The following is a 27,975-nucleotide window of genomic DNA, read 5'->3' on the forward strand; positions in this document are numbered from 1 at the left end:
AGGATGCCGGAGGGGGCGCCCTGAGGGACCCCCAGCAGCAGTCCAAGCAGGACTCTCTGGTGCGAAGGTGAGAACCTGGGCGGGTCCGGGCGACCCCGACCGCGAGCGGGACCTTGCTCGGACCGCGGTTGGGTGCTTGCCGTGCTTACGGAGGGCGCCCGAAGAACCGAGTCACGTGTTGAGACCACATTAACGGACCATTAAAAGTCGAATTCTAGGCTTTTCGAGGCAGTTAGTGGGTCCCAACGGCTGCGGGCGCGGCGGCGGCCTGGGGTCAGCGCAGAGGCGCAGCGGCCCGGGAGGCGCACGGTTGAGCGAAGCCGCGGGGCCCAACCGCAGTCGCGGGTTTTGGGAGGTGGGTGCACCGCGCGGTCCCTGCGGCCGGGGGTGGGGGAACCTCGAGTAGAGGTGGTTGGCTACTCGGAGGCGGGCTGGCCTAAGAGCGAAGGGTCCTGCGGCTCTGGGAAACCCGCCTCGGAGCCTTGGAGAGGAGATTCGTGGTTTGCTGAGTACCTACTATGTCCCGGACTCCGCTCTAGGTGCTGGGATCTCATAGCAAACGAAGCCACCCCAGCCCTTGCCTTCCTAGACTGTATATTTTAGGAAAGAGACAGACAAGAAAATGCATAGATATGGCCGGGCGCGGTGGTTCAAGCCTGTAATCCAGCACTTTGGGAGGCCGAGGCAGGTGGATCACGAGGTCAGAAGTTCAAGACCAGCCTGGCCAAGATGGTGAAACCTCGTCTATACTAAAAATGCAAAAATTTAGCTGGGCGCGGTGGAGGGCACCTGTAATCCCAGCTGCTTGGGAGGCTGAGGCAGAGAATTGCTTGAACCCAGGAGGCAGAGGTTGCGGGGAGCCTAGATTGCGCCACTGCCCTCCAGCCTGGGGGACAGATCGAGACTCCATCTAAATAAAATAAAATGCATAGATATGTAACAGAATGCCGTAAATCTGTAGTAGGGCTAGGAAGTGGGGAGGGGACTGTATGTTAGGTTGGAATTGGGGAAGGGGTCAGTCTGAGAGGCCTTTATAAGGATGTCTTTTGGCAGGAGACCCGAAGGAATTGAGGGAGTCTTGGGAGCACAGTCGCGGAGGAGGTAACTGGACTCCGGGGGTGGAACCGCCTTGGCCTTGAAAGAAACCTACCAGGAGTTAAAATGCTGTGGGGGTGGGATCAGCTTTGTAGATTTCTGCAAGATGACAATTGGAATTGTCTTAGGAAATTACAGATCATTCATTTATTCAGTGCTGGATTCATTCAATGATTTATATCTGAAGTGTGAGAGAATGGGAGTAAGGCTAAATGTCCTTGGCAAAATACTGTTATTAGTTTTGTCCCAGTTTAATACACAGACTAAATTTAGAATTTCCATTTTTTTTTTTTTTTGAGACTGAGTCTCGCTCTGTCGCCCATGCTGGAGAGCAATGGCACGATCTTGGTTCATCACAACCTCTGCCTCCTGGGTTCAAGCAATTCTCCTGCCTCAGCCTCCTGAGTAGCTGGGATTACAGGCAAGCGCCACCACGCCCGGCTAATTTTGTATTTTTTAAATTTTTTTAAAGGGGTTTCACCATGTTGGTCAGGCTGGTCTTGAACTCCCGACCTCAGGTGATCTGCCCGCCTTGGCCTCCAAAGTGCTTGGATTATAGGAGTGAGCCACCACGACTGGCCTAATTTTGTATTTTTAATAGAGACCGGGGTTTCTCTATGTTGGTCAGGCTGGCTTCGATCTCCCGACCTCAAGTGATCCACCCAGCTCAGCTTCCCACAGTGCTGGGATTACAGGCAGGAGCCACTTTCTCTGGCTGAATTTCCATTGATTTTTTTTTTTTTTTTTTTGAGACATTCTCACTCTGTCAGCAGGCACCAGGCTAGAGTGCAGTGGCACAATCTTGGCTCACTGCAACCTCCGCCTCCCAGGTTCAGGCAGTTCGCCTGCCTCAGCCTCCTGAGTAGCTGGGACTACAGGTGCAGGCCACCACGCCCAGCTAATTTTTGTATTTTTAGTAGAGACGGGGTTTCACCATGTTGGTCAGGATGGTCTTGATCTCTTGACCTTGTGATCCACCCGCCTCGGCCTCGCAAAGTGCTGGGATTACAGGCTTGAGCTACCGCACCCGGCCTGAATTTCCATTGATTTTTAAGAAGTGTTAATTTGAGTTAATTTTACAGATTAGTAAACACTATCTCACTTTTTTTTTTTTTTTTTCCAGTGCTCAGCTCTCTGTTGGAGATTCTGCCTCCCCTGGAACAGATGTGTTCTTGAGCACAATCCCAAGGTGGGTGGCCGCTCTGGGTGGGTGTGCACTGGTGGCCTGACAGGGTGTAGGGGAGGGGTCTGGCGTCCTGTCCTCTGAGAGAGGACTTGGGTGAACTTGGGTTTGGGTGGGGATGCATGTGAAGTGGTTTGGATCCCATGACTAAGGGTCCCTTCCTCCTAGAGGCACACAGGACCCCTTCCTCCTTGGGGAGCAGCCTAGGGATGGGCTCTCTTGGGGGCCTTCCCTCAGTGCCACCAGGTCCTGCCCTCCGGCCCATCTCTTCAGAAGGCGGTCTTTCCTCGGAGGGCTCAGAGACTCCAGCCCAGGGCTCTAGGGTCATGGTGTGAACATCTACCTCAGTCCTGCACTTCGCTTCTCTTGGCCCGATTTCTCCACTGGGGGCTGGGACTCTAAGCCCTCAAAGGGAGGATCCTCTGAGAGAGGCCCATGGGCAGGGAGCTGGTACAGAGGAGTGTGCGATGGGAGGGGTGACCGGCGGGAGTAAGGGGCTGGGGCGTTGGGAGGGCTGGGGTGTCCTAGTCATCTTTGTCCTTGGAGCCATGTTTGAGGATGCAGGTGAACGCCACCTAGTTGAACTTGCCTTTCTTATCATTGGGCGCCTCCCGGTATATCTCATCCACTTCCTCATCTGTGAAGCTGTCACCCATGGTGGTGAGCAGCTCCCAGAGGTGGTCCTCATGGATTAAATCTGAGGCTTCCTCATTGAAGCAGGCAAAGGCATTTTGGATCACATCCTGGGGGTCCCTGCCATTCAGCTTCTCCCCAGACATGGTGAGGAAAGTGGTGAAGTTGATGGGCCTCGGGCCTTGCTTATTATGCTCTCCAGGTATTCATTCTTGGGGTTCTTCCCCAGCCAGGCTGCTTGTCCTTCAGGTGCCCCTTGTGAACGAAGCCTTCACAGTTCTGGTCAATCATGTTGAAAGCCGCCTTAAACTCCTGGATGTGGAGGTGGTCAAACATCGCGAAGACGTTGGATGCGGCCTGCTGTGCCCGCTTCGTGGTGGTCTTGGCTTTGGCCCACTTGCTGGACATTTTGGCTTCAGGTGGGTGGGGGGCTTCACTGGGTGCTTGGAGCTGGGCTGGTTATAGTACCTTACTTTTTTTGAAAAGTGTAAGTATTTGAGTTAAAAGAGTTGAGGTTGTTTGGTTTGACTTTATTTGTTTTTCCCAAGTGAGAATGACCTAGAAGATAAGAACTAGCTGACAGAGGAACAAAAAGAGTGAGGTTGGGAGTGGGAAGGTAGCAGAGAGAAAAGAAAATGAAGTAAGGAGGATGTGGAACAGTGAAAGGGACAGTCTGTCCTAATTCTCCTCCTGCTCCTGATAGACTCAGGAAATAATACAGGTGTTCAACAGAACGTATCTCAGCAGACCCTCAGAAGTATCAATCCAAGTCAGGAGAGCTGGTAGAGGAGGAAACAGACTCAGATTTGATAACTGGTTAAGCAGAATCGTGATTTCCAACTTCACTACGGCTGAAGCAGTTTAGGCTAAGGTGATGCTATGAGGAGAGGTGGCTTGTTCTAAGTGTTTTAAATTTTATATGACAAGGTAAGCCACATTAAATCACAGAATTTTATGACAGCAAGATTGCCTAATCCAATCCCTGCTCATTTTGCAGATGGGGAAACTGCTAGTTGGTGACAGAGAAACGACTCAAAATATACAAGAGATGTTTTTACCTCAACTTCAGCTGTCTCTCCTCTTATCTGATAAAATGCTTCTCACTGGCTACTATAATCAGCTTTATTGAGGATCCCAGAATTGAGTTTATCTAAAACATCATTAGAATTACATGAATTTTCACTTTCTTCCATAAGTATTTATTGGAGTGCCCATTGGCCAGGGACTAAATCACAGCCTCTTCCCTCAAGGAGCTTAAGTGGATGGAGTGAATGAATAACCAGCCAATTATAATTTACAGGAAGCAGTACCTTGAAGAGAAATTGGAGAGTCAATTCCTAGGATAGCAGAGAGATGGACAACAGACACAATGTGAGTATTAAAACTGATGTCAGTGCTGGGTGCGGTGGCTCACGCCTGTAATCCCAGCACGTTGGGATGCCAAGGTGGGCAGATCACCTGAGGTTAGAAGTTCAAGACCAGCCTGGTCAACATAGTGAAACCCCATCTCTACTAAAAATACAAAATCAGCTGGGCATGGTGGCACATGCCTATAACCCCAGCTACTTGGGAGGCTGAGGCAGAAGAATCACTTGAACCCGGGAGGCGGAGGTTGCAGTGAGTAGAGATCGCGACACTGCTCTTCAGCCTGGGCGACAGTGCGAGACTTCATCTTTAAAAAAAAAAAAAAAGAGCCGGGCGCAGTGGCTCACGCCTGTAATCCCAGCACTTTGAGGGGCTGAGGCAGGTGGATTACGAGGTCAGGAGTTTGAGACCAGCCTGGCCAACATGGTAAGCACCCATTGCAGGCTGGGCATGGTGGCTCAGGCCTATAATCCCAGCACTTTGGGAGGCTGAGGTGGGCGGATCACCTGAGGTCAGGTCAGGAGTTCAAGACCAGCCTGGCCAACATGGTGAAATCTCATCTCTTTTAAAAAAAAATTTTAATTAAAACACAAAAACCCTCATCTCTACTAAAAATACAAAAATTGGCTGGGTGTGGTGGTGCACACCTGTAATCCTAGCTATTCAGGAGGCTGAGGCAAGAGAAATGCTTGAACCCAGGAGGTGGAGGTTGAAGTGAATTGAGATCCTTCCAGTACACTCCAGCCTGGGCAACAGAGCAAGACTCTGTCTCAAAAAAAATAACAAAAAAAACTAATGTCAGATATCAAATTGGTTTGTCTTGGTTATGTTGATAATCACAATACCTATCATCTTCCTAAATCTTTCCTGTTTTGATATCGTGTAATATACATAAACGGTGGTGGGAGAGACTATTCCAGCCAACACACTTAGTACATTCCCCAGTTCTTTTTATTTTTTTTTTTTGAGACGGAGTTTCACTCATTACCCAGGCTGGAGTGCAATGGCGCGATCTTGGCTCACCGCAACCTCCGCCTCCTGGGTTCAGGCAATTCTCCTGCCTCAGCCTCCTGAGTAGCTGGGATTATAGATACGCGCCACCATGCCCAGATAATTTTTTGTGTTAGTAGAGAAGGGGTTTCACCATGTTGACCAGGATGGTCTCCATCTCTTGACCTCGTGATCCACCCGCCTTGGCCTCCCAAAGTGCTGGGATTATAGGCTTGAGCCACCGCGCACGGCCCCAGTTCTTTTTATTCATGACTAATTACTCTTTGCCATTTGTGGCCTTTTGTGCTTTAATGTTATCTGAAGAATAAGAATGATAACATACTGGCTGGACACGGTGGCTCACGCTTGTAATCCCAGCACTCTGGGAGGCCAAGGTTGGTGAGTCACCTGAGGTCAGGAGTTGGAGGCCAGCCTGGCCAACATGACATAACCCCGTCTCTACTAAAAAAATAAAATAGAAAATTTAGCTGGGGGTGGTAGTGGGTGCCTGTAATCCCAGCTACTCGGGAGGCTGAGGCAGAATTGCTTGAACCTGGGAGGTGGAGGTTGCAGTGAGCCGAGATTGGGCCACTGCACTCCAGCCTAGGTGACAGAGCAAGACTCTGTCTTAAAAAAAAAAAGAAAAAAAGAAAGAAAACAAAAAAAGGCTCTCAAAGATAGCAAACAACAAGAGGAGAAAGAAGGGATTCTTTTTTTTTTGAGACGAAGTCCCACTCTGGAGTGCAGTGGTGAGATCTCGGCTTACTGCAACCTCCACCTCCCGGGTTCAAGTGATTCTTCTGCCTGAGGCTCCTGAGTAGCTGTGATTACAGGCACTTGCCACCACACCCGGCTAATTTTTTGGATTTTTAGTAGAGACGGGGTTTCACCACCTTGGTCAGGATGGTCTCGAACTCTTGAATTTGTGATCTGCCCACCTCAGCCTCCCAAAGTTCGGGGATAACAGGCGTGCGTCACCACACCTGGCCTTTTTTCTTCTTCTTCTTTTTCTTTCAAGGATGTCCTAGAATTTTTTTTTTCCCCTAAGACGGAGTCTCACTTTGTTTCCCAGGCTGGAGTGCAGTGGCACAATCTCATCCCACTGCAGCCTCAGCCTCCTGAGTAGCTGTAATTACAGGCGTGTGCCACCACGCCCAGCTAATTTTTGTATTTTTAGTAGAGATGGGGTTTCACCATGTTAGTTAGGCTGGTCTTGAACTTCTGACCTCATGATCCGTCTGCCTCGGCCTGCCAAAGTGCTGGGATTACAGTTGTGAGCCACCGCGCCTGGCTGAAAGAGGAGATTTTTACTAAAAGGAAGATTTAACAGAGAGCATTGTACTGGCAGTGTCCTCCAGGGTACCCATGCTTAGTTGTGACTGAGATATCTGGGAGGCTGCAGACAAGGTCAGTTCGCCTACTGAAGCTGCCAGCCCGATACCTACCCTATCTGACCTGAAAGGAAAGGAGTTTAAGATCGGAAAGGTTGAAGGGATTGAGGGGTTGGGCAGGGAAAGGGCATAGGAGATGGCCTCAGGTATAAACATTGAGCTGCCTGCCCCAAGGTGGAAATCTAAAATAATATCCACTCACCCAGCTGAATTATTCCAGGCAAGGTGAAGATGACTGCCCCCCGCCGCACTAAGAAATGTCTCCTTTTTTTTTTTTTTTTTGAGACGGAGTTTTGCTCTCATTACCCAGGCTGGAGTGCAATGGCGCAATCTTGGCTCACCGCAACCTCCGCCTCCTGGGTTCACGCAATTCTCCTGCCTCAGCCTCCTCAGTAGCTGGGATTACAGGCACGCGCCACCATGCCCAGCTAATTTTTTGTATTTTTAGTAGAGATGGGGTTTCACCATGTTGACCAGGATGGTCTCGATCTCTTAACCTCGTGATCCACCCGCCTCGGCCTCCCAAAGTGCTGGGATTACAGGCGTGAGCCACCGTGCCCGGCCATTAGAAATGTCTCTTATATGTTGGGTTTGTAGTGAGCTGAGTGTTCTTTCTTCCCCCGCCTGGGGGTTAGGGATAGCACAACAGTATTTAATAAACGGAAGACTCAAATGGGGCCAGGATGCAGTGGGTAGATCCAGAGAGAAGAGACTCAAAGAGCAGCCCAGCAGTGAAGACATAAACTACCACCCCCACCACTACTCGGGCTTCCGTGGAGTCGGGGGAACAGATCAGACTACACTGTATTTGTTTCCAAATTAACCAGTTCTTAGTCATCCTACCCAAGCCTGTGCTTTCCTCTGCCCTCCCAGTTCTTGGTGGAATTCTATGCCTACCTTTACCTGGTGCAGGTTTTTAAATGTTTCCAAACTGACTAACCCAGTTTCTCTTAACTTCTTCCAGAGAAAAAAAGAAAAACTTCTTCCTTCCCCAATTCTCTTGCCACTTTTACCAAGTTAACCTCACATCCTTACCTCCAGATAAGTTCTTTAGTATAATCTATTCCTTGGTCTTGCCATTTTTTTTTTTTTGAGACGGAGTTTCGCTCTTGTTGCCCAGGCTGGAGTGCAATGGCACGATCTCGGCTCACCACAACCTCTGCCTCCTGGGTTCAAGTGATTCTCCGGTCTTAGCCTCCCAAGTAGCTGGGATTACAGGCATGTGCCACCATGCCCGGCTAATTTTTTGTATTTAATAGAGACAGGGTTTCACCATGTTGGCCAGGATGGTGTCGATCTCTTGACCTCATGATCCACCCACCTCGGCCTCCCAAAGTGCTGGGATTGCAGGCATAAGCCACGGCGCCTGGCCGGTCTTGCCAATTAATCTCCTAAATCTCATTTGATTTTTGTCTTTTTCATACCACTCATAGGTCAAATTCTCCTAATAGAGCTCCATAGTTAATAAGAAACAGTTGTCAATCACAAGCTATAAGGACTATTCTCTCTTCCCTGTCCTCTCTCCTTCCAGGTCACCCCAGCTCTGATCTTTGCCATCACAGTTGCTACAATCGGCTCTTTCCAATTTGGCTACAACACTGGGGTCATCAACGCTCCTGAGATGGTGAGTGCCAGGCCACAAGAATTAGAACCTGGAATAGGGAAGTTATTCCTTTATAAGTAGAGTTTCAAGAATTCAGAATTTAAGGCCCACGTTGGCACCCGCCTGGAGTCCCAGCTACTCCGGAGGTTGAGGCCTAAAGATCGCTTGAGCCCAGGAGTTAAACACCATCCTGGGTAACATAGTTAGTGAGGGTCCCTCCCTCCTCCAGGGGAATTTGAGACAAACTTTGTATCTATCCTGGCCAAGGCTGAAGATGGAGACAATATTGGTGGGAAATCTGGTGCAGTCATTTAATCAAAGCAAACACTCGCTTACTCCCTGTACCCTGGGAGGGGCTGTTCTTCCTCCCACTTTCTCACCCCATAGTGACACACTTCCTATATCATCCCTTAGGGGTTGGTTACAAAGCAGCTGGGTCCACTTACTAGAGGACTGGGGTGAACATCAGTGCTGCCCCCCTACTGGGATTTTTAGGATAAATGAAAAGTTACTATTCCAGAGAGAGTTAACATTAATTCCAATATGTTATCTGCCTCTTCCAGTCCCACCTGTTTATTCCCTTGATTCTCTAGGGAGGAAATTATCCTAATGTTTATATTTTTTGTTTTTTGAGACTCAGTCTCACTCTATCACTCAGGCTGGAGTGCAATGGCACGGGCAGTGGCACGGTCTTCTCACTGCAAATTGGTCCTCACGAGTTCAAGTGATTCTCCTGCCTCAGCCTCCCGAGTAACTGTAATTACAAGCACCCACCACCACGCTTGGCTAATTTTGGATTTTAGTAGAGATGGGGTTTCACCATGTTGGTCAGTTGGTCTCGAAGTCCTGACCTCAGGTGATCCACCTGCCTCAGCCTCCCAAAGTGCTGGAATTACAGGCGTGAGTCCCTGTGCCCGGCATGTTTGTGCCTTTTGTTCTCATCAAATTGCAACAGTCTGCCCTCCCACCAACCCTTTTATTTTGCAGATCATAAAGGAATTTGTCAATAACACTTTGAAGAACAAGAAAAATGCCCCTCCTTCTGAGATGTTGCTCACGTCCCTCTGGTCCTTGTCCGTGGCCATATTCTCCGTTGGTGGTATGATCGGCTCCTTTTCCGTCGGACTCTTTGTCAATCGCTTTGGCAGGTATTGACTAGAAACTGGGCAAGGAAGTGGGCTCTACCAGCCGCACTGAGGACAAGCATGGAGACTTAGGGCAGGGAGGTGATGATGCCTTTGGATCTGAACACCTTGAATTCTAATCAAGGGAAACCTAGTCCAACAGGCCCCGAATACGACTGCCCTTGCGTGGAGCTCTGCTACCCTCCATCATTCCCACCTAGCTGTGCAGGAGATGAGCTGTGTGAGTGACTGGCTTTTGCAGCCCAGCTAGGGCTAGTTCAGAATTATTCTCTAGTAAGCTCAACTATGCGGTTTCCAGAAATGTACTTAATTCTCAAGGTCCAAAATTGTTTACTTTTCTAAAAAAAAAAAAATTGGGGTTTCATATAAATGTTTTTATTATTTTACACAGGATTGGTAGGAATTATCTTTGTAATTTTTAGTCTATGGCAAATGAGGATGATGGCCAAAAAAAGAAAACTGAAACTTCTTATTTTATACTAACTTAATAATATGTTTTAGAAGGTAGAATATGTTTTCAGTTACGACTGAAGAAGGAAGTGTTTTATTTATTTGTTTATTTGTTTCTTCTTTTTTGTTTTATTTTCTTTTGAGATGAAGTTTCACTCTTGTTACCCAGGCTGGAGTGCAATGGTGCGATCTTGGTTCACCGCAACCTCCGCCTCCTGGGTTCAGGCAATTCTCCTGCCTCAGCCTCCTGAGTAGCTGGGATTACAGGCATGCGCCACCATGCCCAGCTAACTTTTTGTAATTTTAGTGGAGATGGGGTTTCACCATGTTGACCAGGATGGTCTCCATCTCTTGACCTCGTGATCCACCCGCCTCGGCCTCCCAAAGTGCTGGGATTACAGGCGTGAGCCACCACGCCCGGCCTATTTATTTGTTTTTTTTTAAAGACAGGGTTTCACCAGGCTGGTCTTGAACTCCTGACCTCAGGTAATCCGCCCGCCTCGGCCTCCCAAAGCGTTGAGATTACAGGCGTGAACCACCACGACCAGCCAGGAAGTGTTTTAATTTGTCAATTAGATATTCTAGAAATGCAAGTGGAATTCACATTTAAAAACTAATAAGGCAATCTATTTAACTTGATAATGTTTTCCCCCACACACCTTCCCTTCACCCAAGAAGCCAGGTCTTGCTGTGTCACTCAGGCTGGAGTACAATGGCCCAATCATAACTCACTACAGTCTCGACCTCCCACCTCTGCTCCCTGAGTAGCTGGGACTACATACAGGCCAGCACCATCACGCTGGGCTCCCAACTAGAAATGTTCTGATAATAGAAAGTGAAAAGGAAAAGTTAGACCAAAAAAAAAAAAGACGATATGAGCCTGGAGAAGAGCAGAATAATGAAGACAGGAGAGGAGAGATTAGGAGCCTCTCACTTTGCTAACCCCACACCTTACAGGCGCAATTCAATGCTGATCGTCAACCTGCTGGCTGTCACTGGTGGCTGCCTTATGGGACTGTGTAAAATAGCTGAGTCAGTGGAAATGCTGATCCTGGGCCGCTTGGTTATTGGCCTCTTCTGCGGACTGTGCACAGGTTTTGTGCCCATGTACATTGGAGAGATCTCACCTACTGCCCTGCGGGGTGCCTTTGGCACTCTCAACCAGCTGGGCATCGTTGTTGGAATTCTGGTGGCCCAGGTACTGTAGAAGTTCTCATACCTCATGAGTGTTCGTTTCATGGGTCATTAAAAAAGTTAACATAGTTAAAGCACTGAAGAATGTCTGGCACATGTTCGATTATAAATGGAAGTTTTAGATATTGTTACTATAGCTCACGTACTAGCTGAGGAAGCAGGCTGAGCAGAGAAAGGAAAAGAAACACCATTTCTTTTTTCTTTTCTGAGACAGAGTCTCACTCTGTCACCCAGGCTGGAGTGCAGTAACTCAATCTCGGCTCACTGCAACCTCCACCTCCTGGGTTCAAGCGATTCTCCTGCCTCAGCCTCCTGAGTAGCTGGGATTACAGGTGCGCACCATTATGTCAAGCTAGTTTTTGTATTTTTAGTAAAGACAGGGTTTCACCATGTTGGCCAGGCTGTTCTCAAACTCCTGACCTCAGGCGATCCACGTGCCTTGGCCTCCCAAAGTGCTGGGTTACAGGCGTGAGTCACCATGCTCGGTAATTTGTTAATTTTTTCCCATGGTAAAAGAATGTATGGTTTTCTGAGCTTTCTGTTTTTTAATGAACTTGTAGCCTATAAAGTATGGGGTTTATGGCATTATCTTGTGTGGTTTCTAGATCTTTGGTCTGGAATTCATCCTTGGGTCTGAAGAGCTGTGGCCAGTGCTATTGAGCGTTACCATCCTTCCTGCTGTCCTCCAAAGTGCAGCCCTTCCATTTTGCCCTGAAAGTCCCAGATTTTTGCTCATTAACAGAAAAGAAGAGGAGAATGCTATGCGGAGTGAGTATCCTTCACACTTCAGTATATGAAGTATATGGTTGTGGTTTGTTTTAAGAATGAGGGTTCTGAACCTATTTTCTGTGATACCCTTTCCCTGCCCCTTGGAATCCAAGTGAAGAGGATTCTGATAACTCTTTTTTTTTTTTACCAAGATATAATCTTGCTCTGTCACCCAGGCTGGGGTGCAGTAGCGGGATCTTGGCTCACTGCAACCTCCACCTCCCAGGTTCAAGCAATTCCCCTGCCTCAGCTTCCCAAGTAGCTGGGATTACAGGCACATGCCACCCTGCCTGGCTAATTTTTTTGTATTTTTAGTATAGACAGGGTTTCACCATGTTGGCCAGGCTGGTCTCAAACTCCTGACCTCAGATGATTCACCTACCTTGGCCATCCAATGTGCTGGTATTACAGGCATGAGCCACTGCGCCCGGAGGTTCTTTTCATTTTTTTAAGATAGAGTCTCGCTCTGTTGCCCAGGCTGGAGTTCAGTGGTGCAATCTCGGCTCACTGCAACCTCTGCCTCCTGGCTTCAAGCGATTCTCTTGCCTCAGCCTCCAGAGTATCCAGGATTATAGGCGTGCACCACCACACCTGGCTAATTTTGTATTTTTGTTAGAGATAGGGTTTCACCATGTTGGCCAAGCTAGTCTTGAACTCCTGACCTCAGGTGATCCACCCGCCTCGGCCTCCCAACGTGCTGGGATTACAGACGTGAGCCACCGTGCTGAACCCTGATTACTCTTGAGTAAAATTTTCAGCCCCTAAAGAATGAGGTGAGAAGGCAGGTACAAGAATGGATGCTATTTTTCACCTCATCTCCTGCGGCCCTTTCCTAGCTGCCTTACAGGAAGAATGAATTTGGGACATTATATTGTCTTTATCCTTTCCTCTTTATTCTTTTTACCAGTCCTCCAGCGGATGTGGGGCACCCAGGATATATCCCAACACATCCAGGAGATGAAGGATGAGAGTGCAAGGATGTCACAAGAAAAGCAAGTCACCGTGCTGGAGCTCTTTAGAGTATCCAGCTACCGACAGCCCATCATCATTTCCATCGTGCTCCAGCTCTCTCAGCAGCTCTCTGGAATCAATGCTGTGAGTATGATACCTTAGGGTCAAAGGTGTCTTACAATATTTCACTTAAAATGCCGGGTATAGTATTGGTGTGCCTGTGTAGTCCCGGCTACTCAGGCCTCAGGAGGCTGAGGTAAGAGGATCGCTTGAGCCCGGGAGTTTGAGGCTGCAGTGAGCTATAATTATGCTACTACACTCCAGCATGGGAGACAGAGTGAGACTCTTTCTATGAAATTAAAAAAAAAAAAAAAAAAAAAAAAGCCTTGCACAGTATCTCACGCCGATAATCCCAGCACTTTGGGAGGCCGAGGAGGGCGGATCACCTGAATCAGGAGTTTGAGACCAGCCTGGCCAACATGGTGAAACCCCATCTTTATTAAAAATCCAAAAATTAGCCAGGCATGCTGGCAGGCACCTGTAGTCCCAGATACTTCAGAGGCTGAGGCAGAATTGCTTGAACCCGAGAGATGAAGGTTGCAGTATGCTGAAATCACGCCACTTCACTCCAGCCTGGGCAACAGAGTGAGACTCTGTCTTTAAAGAAAAAAAAAAAAGATAAAAATTAGCTGAGTGTGATGGCACACACCTGTAATCCCAGCTACTCGGGAGGCTGAGGTAGGAGAATCGCTTGAATTCAGGAGGTCGAGGTTACAGTGAGCCGAGATTGCAGCATTGCACTCCAGCTGGGGCAACAAGAGCAGAACTCCTTCTCAAAAAAAGAAAGAAGGCCTGGCGCAGTGGCTCACGCCTGTAATCTCAGCACTTTGGGAGGCCGAGGCAGGTGGTCCACGAGGTCAGGAGTTTGAGACCAGCCTGGCCAAGATGGTGAAAACCTACCTCTACTAATACAAAAATTAGCTAGGCGAAGTGGTGGGTGTCTGTAATACCAGCTACTCAGGAGGCTGAGACAGGAGAATTGCTTGAACCCGGGAGGTGGAGGTTGCAGTGAGCCGAGATTGTGCCACTGCACTCCAGCCTGGGCAACAAAGCAAAACTCCGTTACAAAAAAAAAAAGAAAAAAGAGCCTAGAAGGACACCGGCAACTTCAGACTTAGCTGACTTTACCAGTCTATATGGTTTTTTTTGTTTTGTTTTGTTTTTTGTTTTTGTTTTTGTTGTTTTGAGACGGAGTTTCGCTCTTGTTACCCAGGCTGGAGTGCAATGGCGTGATCTCGGCTCACCTCCGCCTCCTGGGTTCAGGCAATTCTCCTGCCTCAGCCTCCTGAGTAGCTGGGATTACAGGCACGCACCACCATGCCCAGCTAATTTTTTGTATCTTTAGTAGAGACGGGGTTTTACCATGTTGACCAGGATGGTCTCGATCTCTTGACCTCGTGATCCACCCGCCTCGGCCTCCCAAAGTGCTGGGATTACAGGCGTGAGCCACCGTGCCCAGCTGTTTTTTGTTTTTTTTTTGAGATGAAGTCTCACTCTGTTGCCCAGGCTGGAGTGCAGTGGGGCGATCTCGGCTCACTGCAACCTCTGTCTCCTGGGTTCAAGCAATTCTCCTGCCTTAGCCTCCTGAGTAGGTAGGATTACAGGCTCGTGCCACCACATCTGGCTAATTTTTGTATTTTTAGTAGAGATGGGGTTTTACCATGTTGGTCAGGCTGGTTTCAAACTCCTGACCTCATGATGCACCAGCCTCGGCCTCCCAAAGTGCTGGGATTACAGGCATGAGCTACACACCCAGCCACTAGTCTATATGTTTTTACAACTAGAATAGAGAGCATGATAGTTTAAAGAGGGTGGCAAAATGGAAGCTAGCATTTGGCAGATAGTCCTTGTATCCCATGCAAATATCAGCTTCCTGCTGTTGAGTGTAGAGTGTGGGAAGAGAGTGTTCCTGTAACTTCTAGTCAATTGTGGATAAAATATAGTTAGGAAGAGCACTCTGTGCTTCATCCCCTGAGGCTTTTCCATTAGTCTTTGATCAATGAGATTAAATCATTTTGTAACAAAGCATTTTGCAAAACTTACTATTTTGAGCATCAAAATGATGCTCAAAATAGTAAATTGGTTCTTGGCCTTTTCTCCCACTTAACATACCAGGATATTTGTATTTGAAATGGCAGTGCTTCTTGTGATGGGTTAGAGACTGTTTTATCAGAACATAGGAGGAGCCAGGTGCGGTGGCTCTGCATGCCTGTAGTCCCAGCTACTACCTGGGAGGCTGAGGTGGGAATATCCCTTAAGCCCAGGAGTCAAGCCTGAGAAATATAACTTGACCCTGTCTTTAAAAAAAGAAAAGAAAACTTGGGAGGAAATATACAGTAGTTTGAAAAAGCCTCCTTGGTGATTCTGATGAATCCCATTCTCAGCTTTCCTCATTTGGAAATGACAATGTAGGCCACACATATTACTGGAGAAAATTATGCTCTGAGACTTTCCAGAGCAGCAGAGCTGGGACTAGGCAGGTGAGGTAGCTACGAGCAAATATAGCCCTAAGAATGAGCACCTCTTTAAAGAATGTACCTTGTATTGGTCTGTGCCTATTTAAAAAAGAAAAAAAGAATGCACCTGAGGCAACTCCCAGCTGTCTCACCACAGTCCTGGCCCACAAAATGGGATCAGGAAAGGATCACCTGTGAGGAATTACAGATGATCCATAAGCACTCTGATAAAAGATCACCTGTGAGGAATTACAGATGATCCATGAGCACTCTGATGGACAGACTCCTCCCACTTCAGAGTATACTATGTACATTCTTTCTCTCTCTCTTTCTTTCTTTCTTTTTTTTTTTTCCTGGAGACGTAATTTTGCTCTGTCACCCAGGCTGGAATGCAGTGGTGCAGTCTTAGCTCATGGCAACCTCTACCTACCAGGTTCAAGTAATTCTCTTGCCTCAGCCTCCCAAGTAGCTGGAATTCCAAGCAGCCAACACCACACCCAGCTAATTTTGTATTTTTAGTAGAGATGAGGTTTCACCATGTTGTCTAGTCTGGTCTTTAAACGGCTGGCCTCAAGTGATCCGCCTGCCTAGGCCTCCCAAAGTGCTGGGATTTGTACATTAGTTATTGCTGGACTAAGGTGGCTCGTAATTTAGTCAGTGAACAGATTTTGCTCCACATATAATCCTCATCCAAAGCTGGCTACATCAGTATTATGGGGGGGTGAGAGCAAGAATCCATCTATAAATCAATCAGTGGGCCTGGCGTGGTGGCTCATGCCTGTAATCCCAGCATTTTGGGAGGCCGAGGCAGGTGGATCACCTGAGGTCAGGAGTTTGAGACCAGCCTGGCCAACATGGTAAAACCCTGTCTTTACTAAAATACAAAAAATTAGCTGGGCGTGGTAGCACATGCCTGTAATTCCAGCTACTGGGAAGGCTAAGGCAGGAGAATCGCTGGAACCCGGGAGGCAGAGGTTGCAGTGAGCTGAGATCGCACCATTGCACTCCAGCCTGGACAACAAGAGTGAAACTCCATCTCAAAGACAAACAAACAAAAAACAGACTATAAAAAGTCAATTAATCACTCTGATGCACCGCAGGCTTAGCAATCACTTTTCCAACCTACATTTCTGCAAACGATGTTTTCTAATTTCCCTTACAGACAGATGGGTGAGAGGTTGCATAGTGTTTACCTAGAAGAGTAAACTGTTTTTAGGTCAGATGATTTGGGAATTAGCTTACCTAGCTTGATGGCACTAGATAGCAAAGTCATTTTTCTATAAGAAATTTTATTTTGCCGGGCGCAGTGGCTCACACCTGTAATCCCAGCACTTTGGGAGGCCGAGGCGGGTGGATCACGAGGCCAAGAGATCGAGACCATCCTGGTCAACATGGTGAAACCCCGTCTCTACTAAAAATACAAAAAATTAGCTGGGCATGGTGGCACGTGCCTGTAATCCCAGCTACTCAGGAGGCTGAGGCAGGAGAATTGCCTGAACCCAGGAGGCGGAGGTTGCGGTGAGCCGAGATCGCACCATTGCATTCCAGCCTGGGTAACAAGAGCGAAACTCCGTCTCAAAAAAAAAAAAAAGAGATTTTATTTTATAATTTTTTTAGTTTTACTTTTTATTTATTTATTTTGAGGCAGAGTCTCGCCCAGGCTGGAATACAGTGGCTTGATTTCAGCTTATCACAACCTCTACCTCCTGGGTTCAAGTGATTATCCTGCCTCATCCTCCCAAGTATCTGAGATTATAGGTGTACACCACCACACCCGGCTAATTTTTGTATTTTTAGTAGAGACGGGGTTTGAGACCAGCCTGGGCTATAACACAGTGAGTTGCTGTTTCAACTTATAAAAAAGAAACCACTTAGTAGGAATTACACCTTCATATAAATTAGTGAAGTGTAATTCCAGCACTCTGGGAAGCCTGTATTCTCATAGTTAAAAGAAACAATGGAAATGAGTAGCTAAAATTGAGAACATTTAAAAAGAGAAAGGAAGGCCAGGTACAGTGGCTCATGTCTATAATCCCAGCACTTTGAGAGGCTGAGGTGAGTGGGTCAGGAGTTCGAGACTAGCCTGGCCAACATCGCAAAACCCCTTCTCTGCTTAAAATACAAAAATTAGCTGGGCATGGTTTCAGGCTGTTGTAGTCCCAGCTACTTGGGAGGCTGCAGCAGAAGAATCTCTTCAATCTGGGAGGTGGAGGTTGCAGTGAGCTGAGATCATACCACTGCACTCCAGCCTGGGTGACAAATCAAGACTTCATCTCAAAAAAAAAAAAAAAGAAAGAAAGAAAGGAAATAAGATACAGAAGATAATTCATTTGCAGAAGGGGTATCAGGATTGAACAAAAACCCTAGAAAAAGGACTTCTTACTTCCTGGGACTTTAAGTGTTTTTTTAATCATTCTATTTTATGGATACAGAGTCTCATTTTGTCTGGCCTTTCAAGTAGCTGGGCCTATAGGTGTGCACCACCCCACACCGGCTAATTTTTGTTTTTTTGTTTTGTTTGGTTTCTTGGTGTTTTTTTGTTTTTTTTTTTTCTTTTTGAGATTGAATTTCACCGTTGTTGCCCAGACTGGAGTGCAATGGCACAATCCCAGCTCACTACAACCTCTGCCTCCCAGGTTCAAGTGATTCTCCTGCCTCAGCCTCCCAAGTAGCTGGGATTACAGGCATGCACCACCATGCCTAGCTAATTTTGTGTTTTTAGTAGAGACAGGGTTTCTCCATCTTTGTCAGGCTGGTCTTGAACACCGGACCTCAGGTGATCCACCTGCCTCAGCCTCCCAAAGTCCTGGGATTACAGGTGTAAGCTACCACGCCCAGCCTAATTTTTATTTTTTTTTATTTTTTATTTTTTTTTGAGACGGAGTTTCCGCTCTTGTTACCCAGGCTGGAGTGCAATGGCGTGATATTGGCTCACCGCAACCTCCGCCTCCTGGGTTCACGCAATTCTCCTGCCTCAGCCTCCTGAGTAACTGGGATTACAGGCATGCACCACCATGCCCAGCTAATTTTTTGTATTTTTAGTAGAGACAGGGTTTCACCATGTTGACCAGGATGGTCTCGATCTCTTGACCTTGTGATCCACCCGCCTCGGCCTCCCAACGTGCTGGGATTACAGGAGTGAGCCACCGCACCCAGCAATTTTTGTATTTTTAATAGAGATGGGGTTTCACCATGTTGGCCAGGCTGGTCTCAAACTTCTAACTTCAAGCAATCCGCCTGCCTAGGCCTCCCAAAGTGCTGGGATTACAAGCCTGACCCACCATGCCTGACCTTAAGTATTTTTTAAAACTTCTGTTTAACTGGTATGCAGAATTGTATCAAAGTTGCATGTTTTGTTTTCTACTAGGTGTTCTATTACTCAACAGGAATCTTCAAGGATGCAGGTGTTCAAGAACCCATCTATGCCACCATCGGCGCGGGTGTGGTTAATACTATCTTCACTGTAGTTTCCGTAAGTTGTATGGTTTGATAATTTTGAGAGGAGAAAAGAATCCTTGCTACAGATGTTCAAAGATGGATTGCATGGCTCTACCATCATTTAGTTACACCTTTTTTGTTGTTTAATTTTTTTTCTTTATTTGAGATGGAGTTACGCTCTTGTTGCCCAGATTGGAGTGCAATTGGCTTACCGCAACCTCTGCCTCCTGGGTTCAAGTGATTTTCCTGCCTCAGCCTCCTGAGTAGCTGGGATTGCAGGCATGTGCCACCACACCCAGCTAATTTTGTATTAAACTTGTTTTTCCTCTGTTTTTACACTCAAACAACAATAATAATAGAAGATTTCTGTGACCCCTCAAAATACATGAGGATTTTTCCCCATCAAGTAAGCAATCAGTTCTGTAGTGGACACCATCTAGTTGTCCTCTGATTTAATTCTTACACTGTCTAGTAGCGATGGGGTTTCTCCATGTTGGTCTAGCGGGTCTCGAACTCCCGACCTCAGGTGATCTGTCCACCTCAGCCTCTCAAAGTACTGGGATTACAGGCATGAGCACCATGCCTGGCCGGTGCTACCACTTTTTACTCGGCCTGCCCAAGTAGCTGGGACTACAGGCGTGTGCCACCACGCCCAAGTAATTTTTGTATTTTTAGCAGTGACGGTTTCGCCATGTTTGCCAGGCTGGTCTTGAATTCCTGACCTCAGGTGATCCGCCCGCCTCGGCCTCCCAAAATGTTGAGATTATAGATGTGAGCCAGCTTGCCCAGATGGTTTAGTTGTCATTGGGAAAAAAGAGATCTATTCAATGCTGGGTGTAGTCTTCACTCTTCAAGCAAATATGGGTTGGATGGGAAAGGAGGAAATATACAAGGGACTATATAGTATACTTTCAATTTGAAATTGGAGAGGTGTTTGGAAAAACTCTCAAACTGTGTTTTTCCTCGGTTTTTACACTAAAACAACAATAATAACAAGATTTCTGTGATCCCCAAAATATGTGAGGATTTTTCCCCATCAAGTAAGCAATCGGTTCTGTAGTGGACACCATCTAGGTGTCCTCTGATTTAATTCTGACACTGTCTCCCTGGAGACAGCATCACATCTCACAGGTTGATGGCCCAGTTCCCAAGACGGCCCCACTCTATGCCAATCACAGGCTCCAGGCTGTCTGACCTGTGCTTCTGACCCACGAGCTAGAGATCCGGATTCCCACGACGCCCTCTTTTGGTTTGACTAATTTGCTACAGTGGGTCACAGAACTCAGGGAAATTGTTTCCTAGTTTGTTTTAAAGGATATTTTAAAGGACAGAAATAAACAACCAGATGAAGAGATTCATAAGGGGAGGTCCGGAGGGGTCCTGAGCATGGGAGTTTCTGTCTCTGTGGAGTGGGTGCACTCCTAGCACATAGATGAGTTGTTGACCTTCCTGTCAGCTTCCAGGGGCTCAGATATCTGGAAGCTCCTCACACCCTGCCTTTTGGGCCTTTTATGCAGACTTCATTGGTTCTCCATTATTGAAGCATGGACAAAGGTTCTGAAATGTGATTGGACAAAAAGGGTATGATCTGAACCCAGCAAGGCCTGTCTGTTTAGATTATTTGTTGGCCTCTGTGTAGCATTTCTTCCTCTAGGGTGTGGGGCAAGAGCCTCTCTGAAATGAGGGTTTTATGACCCACAGTCGGATTAGAGTCCTGCCAAGTGAGAGAGCAGGAGGAAGTCAGAGAAGAATTCTATTTTCTGAGGCCTGCTCCTGCGGCCTGATGCATCCCAACATTATAACAAAAGACTGCAGCAAGGGCTGTGGGGATTTTGAGCCAGGACCTGTGGATGGAAAGCAATGTGTATCTATATAAAATCAAAAGTCACAGGAGGTGTGTGTATAACAAGTGTTCTGTGTTAGTAAGGCAGATTTCAAGTAGCTCAGACACTGTTTTCATGGAAAGGAAAACTGAAGTTTGATGTCATATTCTTTCTCTTCTAGCTATTTCTGGTGGAAAGGGCAGGAAGAAGGACTCTGCATATGATAGGCCTTGGAGGGATGGCTTTTTGTTCCCTACTCATGACTGTTTCTTTGTTATTAAAGGTGAGTGCCCTTTGAGTGAAGGCCAGCTACTTGGGAGGCTGAGGCAGGAGAATTACTGGAACCTAGAAGGCGGAGTTGCAGTGAGCCAAGATCCTGCCATTACACCCCAGTCTGGGCAGCAGAGCAAAACTCCATCTCAAAATAATAATAATAATAATAATAATAATATGAAGGTAATCACACTTTACTGATAATGACATGGTCTCTGCACAAAGTGGCATATATGAGATCATATAGATGGAATTCAAAAATCCAAATCTGGCTGGGCGCAATGGTTCATATCTATCATTGCAAAGTTTGGGAGGCCAAGGTGAGAGGATTACTTGAGCCCAGAAGTTCAACACCAACCTGGGCAACATGGCAAGAAACGGTCTCTACAAAACAACAACAACAATAAAATGTTTTGATTTTGTTGTTGCTGTTGTTTTTTGAGATGGGGTCTTGCTATGTCACCCAGGCTGGAGTGCAGTGATGGGATCTCAGCTCGCTGCAACCTTCTCCTGAACTTAAGTGATTCTCCTGCCTCAGTCTCCAGGGTAGCTGGGATTACAGGCACACGCTGCCACACCCAGCTAATTTTCGTATTTTTTAGTAGAGACAGGGTTTCACCATGTTGGCCAGGCTGGTCTCCAACTTCTGACCTCAAATAATACACTCACTTCGCCTTTCCCCAAAGTCCTGGGATTACAGGTGTGAGCCACAGAGCCCAGCCAAAAACTATTTTTTCTTTTTTTTTTAAAGACAGGATTTCACCATGTTGCTCAGGCTGGTCTTGGACTCCCGACCTCAGGTGATCCGCCCGCCTTGGCCTCCAAAGTGCTTGGATTATAGGCGTTAGCCACCACGCCCGGCCACATTTTTTTTTTTTTTTTTTTTTTGAGATGGAGTTTCGCTCTTGTTACCCAGGCCGGAGTGCAATGGCATGATCTCGGCTCACCGCAACCTCCGCCTCCTGGGTTCAGGCAATTCTCCTACCTCAGCCTCCTGAGTAGCTGGGATTACAGGCACGCGCCACTATGCCCAGCTAATTTTTTTTGTATTTTTAGTAGAGACGGGATTTCGCCATGTTGACCAGGATGGTCTCAATCTCTTGACCTTGTGATCCACCTGCTTCAGCCTCCCAAAGTGCTGGGATTACAGGCTTGAGCCACTGTACAATTTGTTTTTTAATTAGGGTGTGGTGGCACATGCCTCTAGTCCCAGCTATTTGAGAGGCTGAGGTGGGAGGATCACTTGAGCCCAGGAGATTGATGATGCAGTGAGCTGTTATAGTGTCATTGCACTCCAGCCTGGGCAACAGAGCAAGACCCTGTCTCAAAAAATAAAAATGAAAACAAATTCAAGCCGTTTGACTTGACAGCCACTTTCTGTACTGTAGGCCAGGACCGTAGGAGGTTGCCATTAATTGCATCTGGGAACCTAGACCCTAGGTCATGCTGTCTTTACATTCAATTTTCTCTGTTCATTCCTCTTACAGGATGACCATAATGGCATGAGCTTTGTCTGTATTGGGGCTATCTTGGTCTTTGTGGCCTTCTTTGAAATTGGACCAGGCCCCATTCCCTGGTTTATTGTGACCGAACTCTTCAGCCAGGGCCCCCGCCCAGCTGCGATGGCAGTGGCCGGCTGCTCCAACTGGACCTCCAACTTCCTAGTCGGATTGCTCTTCCCCTCTGCTGCTGTAAGTAAACTCACCTTATCTTAAAACCAGCCTTTGCCGCACACGCAGTGGTTCACTCCTGTAATCCCAGCAATTTGGGAGGCCGAGGCAGGTGGATCACTTGAGGTCAGGATTCGACACTAGCCTAACCATTATGGTGAAACCCCATCTCTACTAAAAATACAAAAATTAGCCAGGTGTGGTGGCACATGCCTGTAGTCCTAGCTACTCAGGAGGTTGAAGCAGGAGAATCGCTTTAACCCAGGCGGTGGCGTTCATGGTGAGCCAAGATCATGCCACAGCACTCCTGCCTGGGAGACAGAGTGAGACTCCATCTCAGAATCAAAACAAACAAACAAAGATTTTACTAAGAGAGATAGGGTCTTGCTATGTTGCCCAGGCTGGTCTCAAACTCCTGGGTTCAAGTGATTCTCCCACTGCAGCCTCCCAAAGTGCTGGGATTACAGGCATACGCCACTGCGCTCAGCCTAAGAATGTATCTTTTGTCCATAAAATTATGAAGAAGAAAAAAGACGTGGCCGGGCACAGTGGCTCACACCTGTAATCCCAGCACTTTGGGAGGCTGAGGTGGGCAGATCACGAAAGGTTAGGAGTTCAAGACACGACTGACCAATATGGTGAAACCTCGTCTCTACTAAAAAATACAAAAATTAGCCAAGGATGGGGACATCTGCCTGTAGTCCCAGCTGCTTGGGAGACTGAGACAGGAGAATCGCTTGAACCCGGGAGCCAGAGGTTGAAGCAAGCTGATGTTGCATCACTGCACTCTAGCCTGGGCAACACAGCAAGACTGTCTCAAAACAAAAAAAAAAAAAAGAAAGAAAAAAGAGGCTGGGTAAGGTGGCTCACACCTGTAATCCCAGCACTTTGGGAGGCCGAGGTGGGCAGATCACAAGGTCAGGAGTTCTAGACCAGCCTGGCCAACATGGTGAAACCCCATCTCTACTGAAAATAGAAAAATTAACCGAGTGTGGTGGCATGTACCTGTAATCCCAGTTACTTGGGAGCCTGAGACAGGAGAATCGCTTGAACCCAGGAGGCGGAGGTTGCAGTGAACTGAGACTGTGCCATTGCACTCCAGCCTGGGTGACAGAGCAGTACTCCATATCAAAATAAGAAAAAGTTTTGCTCATAAGCGATAAAAAGAAAAAGAAAAAGTAAAAAGAAATTTGTGCTAGTTTTGCTGTCACGCCACAGACTGCAAGGATTACAGCCACAGTGCCTGCTAAGTGCTTAGTTAAGATGGAAAAAAACGTAAGATTTATAGGTGGATAACATTATCAGAAACATGTTCTGGTTCACAGCAATGGGGCTCATAGGTGTCTGCAGTTTCAGGCATCCACTGGGGTCTTGGGACTTATCCCCCATGAATAAGGGAGGTCTAGTTCAGGGGGATATATCATTCCAAGACAGCTAGTGGATGTCTGATATCTTGGATTGTACCCAAACCTATACCTGTATATATGTCAGTTTCTTCCTATACATACATACCTATGATAATGTTTTATTTTTGAGACAGAGTCTCACTATGTTCCCCAGGCTGGTGTGCAGTAGTGCAATCTTGGCTCACTACAACCTCTGCCTCCCGAGTTCAAGCAATTCTCCTGCCTCAGCCTCCCGAGTAGCTGGGACTACAGGCTTGTGTACCACTCCTGGCTAATTTTTTGTATTTGGTAGAGATGGGGTTTCATCCTGTTAGCCAGGATGCTCTCAATCTCCCAACCTCGTGATCTGCCCACCTCAGCCTCCCATGTTGGGATTACAGGCATGAGCCACTGTGCCCGGCTGATAATGTTTAATTTATGAGTTACTCACAACCAAAGATTTTTTTTTTTTTTTTGAGACAGAATCTTGATCTGTTGCCCAGGCAGTAGTGCGATCTCTGCTCACTGCAACCTCCACCTCCCAGGTTTGAGCAATTCTCCTGTCTCAGCCTTTTGAACAGCTGGGATTACAGGCGTGCATCACCACACTTGGCTTATTTTTGTATTTTTAGTAGAGACGGGATTTGGCCATGTTGACCAGGCTGGTCTCAAACTTCTGACCTCAGGTGATCTGCCTGCCTCAGCCTCCCAAAGCGCTGGGATTACAACTGGTCTCTCGCTCGCTCTCTTTCTGTCTCTCTCTCTCTCTCTGACCCCTCCCTTTCCCTCTTCTTCTCCCTGTCCTTTGCCCTTTTCCTCTCTCTGTCAAAATATCTTATTGTACTCTATTCACCCTTCTTATGATCTGTCAATCTAATGACCAACATGGCTCCAAAGTGACTAAAAGGTGGGTAGCATGTATGGCATATACAGCATGGACAAAGGGATGATTCATGTCCCATGCAGGTCAGCATGAGATTTCATCATTACTCAGAATGGTGGGCAGTTTAAAATTTATGAATTATTTATTTCTGGAATTCTCCATTTAATCTTTTTCAACTGTTGGTAACTAAAACTGTGGACTATAAAACTGTGGATATTGGCCAGGCACAGTGGCTCAATGCTTGTAATCCCAGCGCTTTGGGTGGCCGAAGTGAGCAGATCACGATGTCAGGAGTTTGAGACCAGCCTGGCCAACGTCGTGAAACCCTGTCTCTACTAAAAATAAAAAAAGTTGGCCAGGCAGAGATGGGGTTTCTCCACATTGGTCAGGCTGGTCTCGAACTCCCAATCTCAGGTGATCCTCCTGCCTTGGCCTTCCAAAGTGCTGGGATTACAGGTGTGAGCCGCCACGCCTGGCCTATTTATTTATTTTTGAGCAGAGTCTCGCTCTGTTGCCCACGGTGGAATGTTGTAGCTCAATCTTGGCTCACTACAACTTCTGCCTCCTGGGATCAAGTGGTTCTCTTGCCTCAGCCTCCTGAGTAACTGAGATTACAGGCACCACCACTCCCAGCAAAATTTTTTTTTTTCTGTATTTTTAGTAAAGATGGGGTTTCGCCATGTTGGCTAGGATGGTCTGGAACTCCTGGCTTCAAGTAATCCACCCATCTCAGCCTCCAAAAGTGCTGGGATTACAGGCATGAGCCACCATGCTCAGCTCAGAAACACAGATTTTAAAAAATTATACTCAAAAGTCCAAAAATACTCAGTAGACATTTGGAAGCATATAACTCTAATGAAAAGGAATGACAAAAAGAAAAATACAGAGAAATATAATAAGTTAGCAATGGAATCATAAGTGAATCTCTGAAAAAACCTTTCTGTTTTTATTAAATATGGAAGGGTTATAGCTTGAAGCCTATTGGAAATATGAATGTGAAGGAAATTGAGTTTGTCAATGACCAGATTTTTATGTCAACCTTCCTTTTTTCTGTCCTTTCACTAGTACTATTTAGGACCCTACGTTTTTATTATCTTCACCGGCTTCCTCGTTACCTTCTTGATCTTTACCTTCTTCAAAGTCCCTGAGACCCGTGGCAGGACTTTTGAGGATATCACACGGGCCTTTGAAGGGCAGGCGCATGGTGCAGATCATTCCGGGAAGGAAGGCGTCGTGGAGATGAACAGCATCGAGCCTGCTAAGGAGACCACCACCAGTGTCTAAGTCATGCCTCCTTCCACCTCCCTCCCGGCATGGGAAAGCCACCTCTCCCTGAACATCAGCGAGACCTCATCAGGATGAACCCAGGACGGCTTCTGAATGCTGCTACGTGATTCCTTTCTTATCCCATGCACTCCATGAGCACCCCAAGGCAGGGGTTTATTGGATTTTTAATGGCTTTTAAAATATTTTGTTTCCTGGACATTCTCTTCTGCTTAGGAGAGACCAAGTGAACCTACCTTCATTTCAGGAGGGATTGGCCACTTGGCATGTGACAACTTTGCCAGCTTTTCCTCCCTTGGGTTCTAATATTGCCCCACTAGGGGATATAGGAGAGGAAAAGTAAGGTGCGGTTCCCGTAGACTCAGACTCATCAGCAAGCAGGTGAGTGTGGAAGGCAGAGGGGGTTTATGTAAGAGCAGCTTCTTTACTTCCACACAGCTCTACACGGCAGGTCAGCTTGAGTTTTATTTATTTTATCCTCTGGGTTAATTACATAAATATTTATTTTTTAAGTGTAATTTTGCCAAATAATAAAAACAGAAGGAAATTGTGGTTAGAGGGAGGAGTTTAAAGAGAGGTTATAGAGTAGAAGATTTGCTACTGGAGAGGTTAAGCTGCAATAAGAAGTTAGGGAGAAATGCAGTTCATTATTGGTGCCCGAGGTCTGCACGTTACCTCTTAACAATTTCTGTCCCTCAGATGGAAACTCTTTGAGTTTAATTTCTCATAAAAGTCGCATGCCTATGTATTAAAGCTACTGATTTCCTTGGAACGTTTTTCTTTAATAGTTTACATGTAGTAGTACTTGAAATCTAAGATTATTAATTCATATGGGCATTGCAGTTAATGGCGGTTGATGGGTTCTAATTTTGGATGGCATCCAGGGAAGGGAAAATTATTTCTGGAAAGCCTGTTCCCCTCGCTGGACCAAACAACTCCTCCTTGTAGCAGACTCATTACATTTGAAGTAATCCCACCGCCTGTCCGGTGGGAGAGCTATCCAAATGAGAAGACATTCATCATTTCTCCACTTTGTTCTTTAGGATATTTTAGGTGTTGGTTTTTGTGTTATTTTAACTCATGCCTTTAAATGAATTCCCCAAAGAATGTTTATAGCTAACTTGGAATGTGTAACCTCAGCTCTGGGAGAGGATTTTTTCTGAACGACTATTATCTGAAGCGTGTTGTTGCTTTAGGGTCACGGCCTGCTTGTGTGTGTCGGTTACCACGTCACTGTGGTCCTGTGCCGAGTGCCCTTAGGGGACTTCAATCTTTCCAGTAGACTGCGTTTGAGATAGTACGAGTCACTGTGCAGTGTAGCCCACACTGAGAGGATGAATGTGCGTGCACTGTCACTTTGCTCTGGGTGGAAGTAGGTGATTTTATTGACTTGTTTTCTCTGTGTTTGTTCCTACGGCCTCTTCATATATTGCTCCATCTCCCTTTCCCTTCTTGGTGCTTACACATCTCAGACCCTTTGGCCAAACCCTTGCCAATGACAGTATTTTGGTTCTCAGTTCTCACTGTTCCCTCTGGTTGTGGAGCCTTTGAATAAAAATGCACATAGCTATGGAGTGGGGTTTAGCTGGAAAAGGTGACCTTCCAACTTCACGTCAACTTCTGGCTCCTCAAGCAGTAGACTGGCGGTAAGGAAAAAGGGAAGTGTTCTCCCATTTCTCACTGAGCAGATTGTGAATGTTTCCATATGGATTTTCTATGGTTAATGTTACTCGAATTCTTGGTTTTAAAATAAAAATGCTGAATGTACACAACATCCCAGGCTCATTATTTACTATTTGTCCTGCCTGTAACAACAAAGTCAGCTTTAAATCCTGAGTTGCCTACTTAGTACCTTTTGGGACCTTGAGACTTGCATGAGACCCTTGTACTCCTATGAGATTCTGTTCTTGAGTCTTATACATAAGAGAACACCAG

At 46.7% G+C, this 27,975-nt stretch overlaps 1 protein-coding gene and 1 pseudogene across 3 annotated transcripts; one reads left to right on the forward strand and one right to left on the reverse strand.

Moving 5' to 3' along the window:
* On the forward strand, positions 1-27,812 carry LOC135275414 (solute carrier family 2, facilitated glucose transporter member 3-like). 3 transcript variants are annotated; one of them, XM_064377477.1, is made up of 11 exons: positions 1-67; positions 2,219-2,284; positions 8,189-8,281; positions 9,248-9,408; positions 10,813-11,053; positions 11,655-11,817; positions 12,725-12,912; positions 18,652-18,756; positions 20,727-20,828; positions 22,306-22,509; positions 25,822-27,812. In XM_064377477.1, exons 3-11 carry the CDS (start codon positions 8,279-8,281, stop codon positions 26,038-26,040), a joined length of 1,386 nt encoding a protein of 461 aa, XP_064233547.1. In that variant the 5' UTR covers positions 1-67; positions 2,219-2,284; positions 8,189-8,278; the 3' UTR covers positions 26,041-27,812. The 3 variants fall into 3 exon arrangements, with proteins under 3 accessions (XP_064233547.1, XP_064233546.1, XP_064233545.1); XM_064377476.1 differs by lacking the exon at positions 1-67 and adding an exon at positions 4,212-4,282 and having other exon boundaries at positions 2,236-2,284; XM_064377475.1 differs by lacking the exons at positions 1-67; positions 2,219-2,284 and adding exons at positions 3,045-3,330; positions 4,212-4,282.
* LOC135275415 (myosin regulatory light polypeptide 9-like) lies at positions 2,803-3,319 on the reverse strand (annotated as a pseudogene).
* Positions 27,813-27,975: the final 163 nt, after the last annotated feature.

The sequence above is a fragment of the Aotus nancymaae genome, unplaced genomic scaffold, assembly GCF_030222135.1.
Source record: "Aotus nancymaae isolate 86718 unplaced genomic scaffold, 86718_ANA_hifiasm-v0.15.2.pri h1tg000016l, whole genome shotgun sequence".
NCBI classification, from domain to species: Eukaryota; Metazoa; Chordata; class Mammalia; order Primates; family Aotidae; genus Aotus; species Aotus nancymaae.

Excerpts from the sequence above, each read along its gene's own strand:
- LOC135275414 (XM_064377476.1), top strand. Across the intron at positions 8,282-9,247 it reads TCATCAACGCTCCTGAGATG|ATCATAAAGGAATTTGTCAA; the intron begins GTGAGTGCCAGG and ends TTTATTTTGCAG. Across the intron at positions 11,818-12,724 it reads AGAGGAGAATGCTATGCGGA|TCCTCCAGCGGATGTGGGGC; the intron begins GTGAGTATCCTT and ends TCTTTTTACCAG.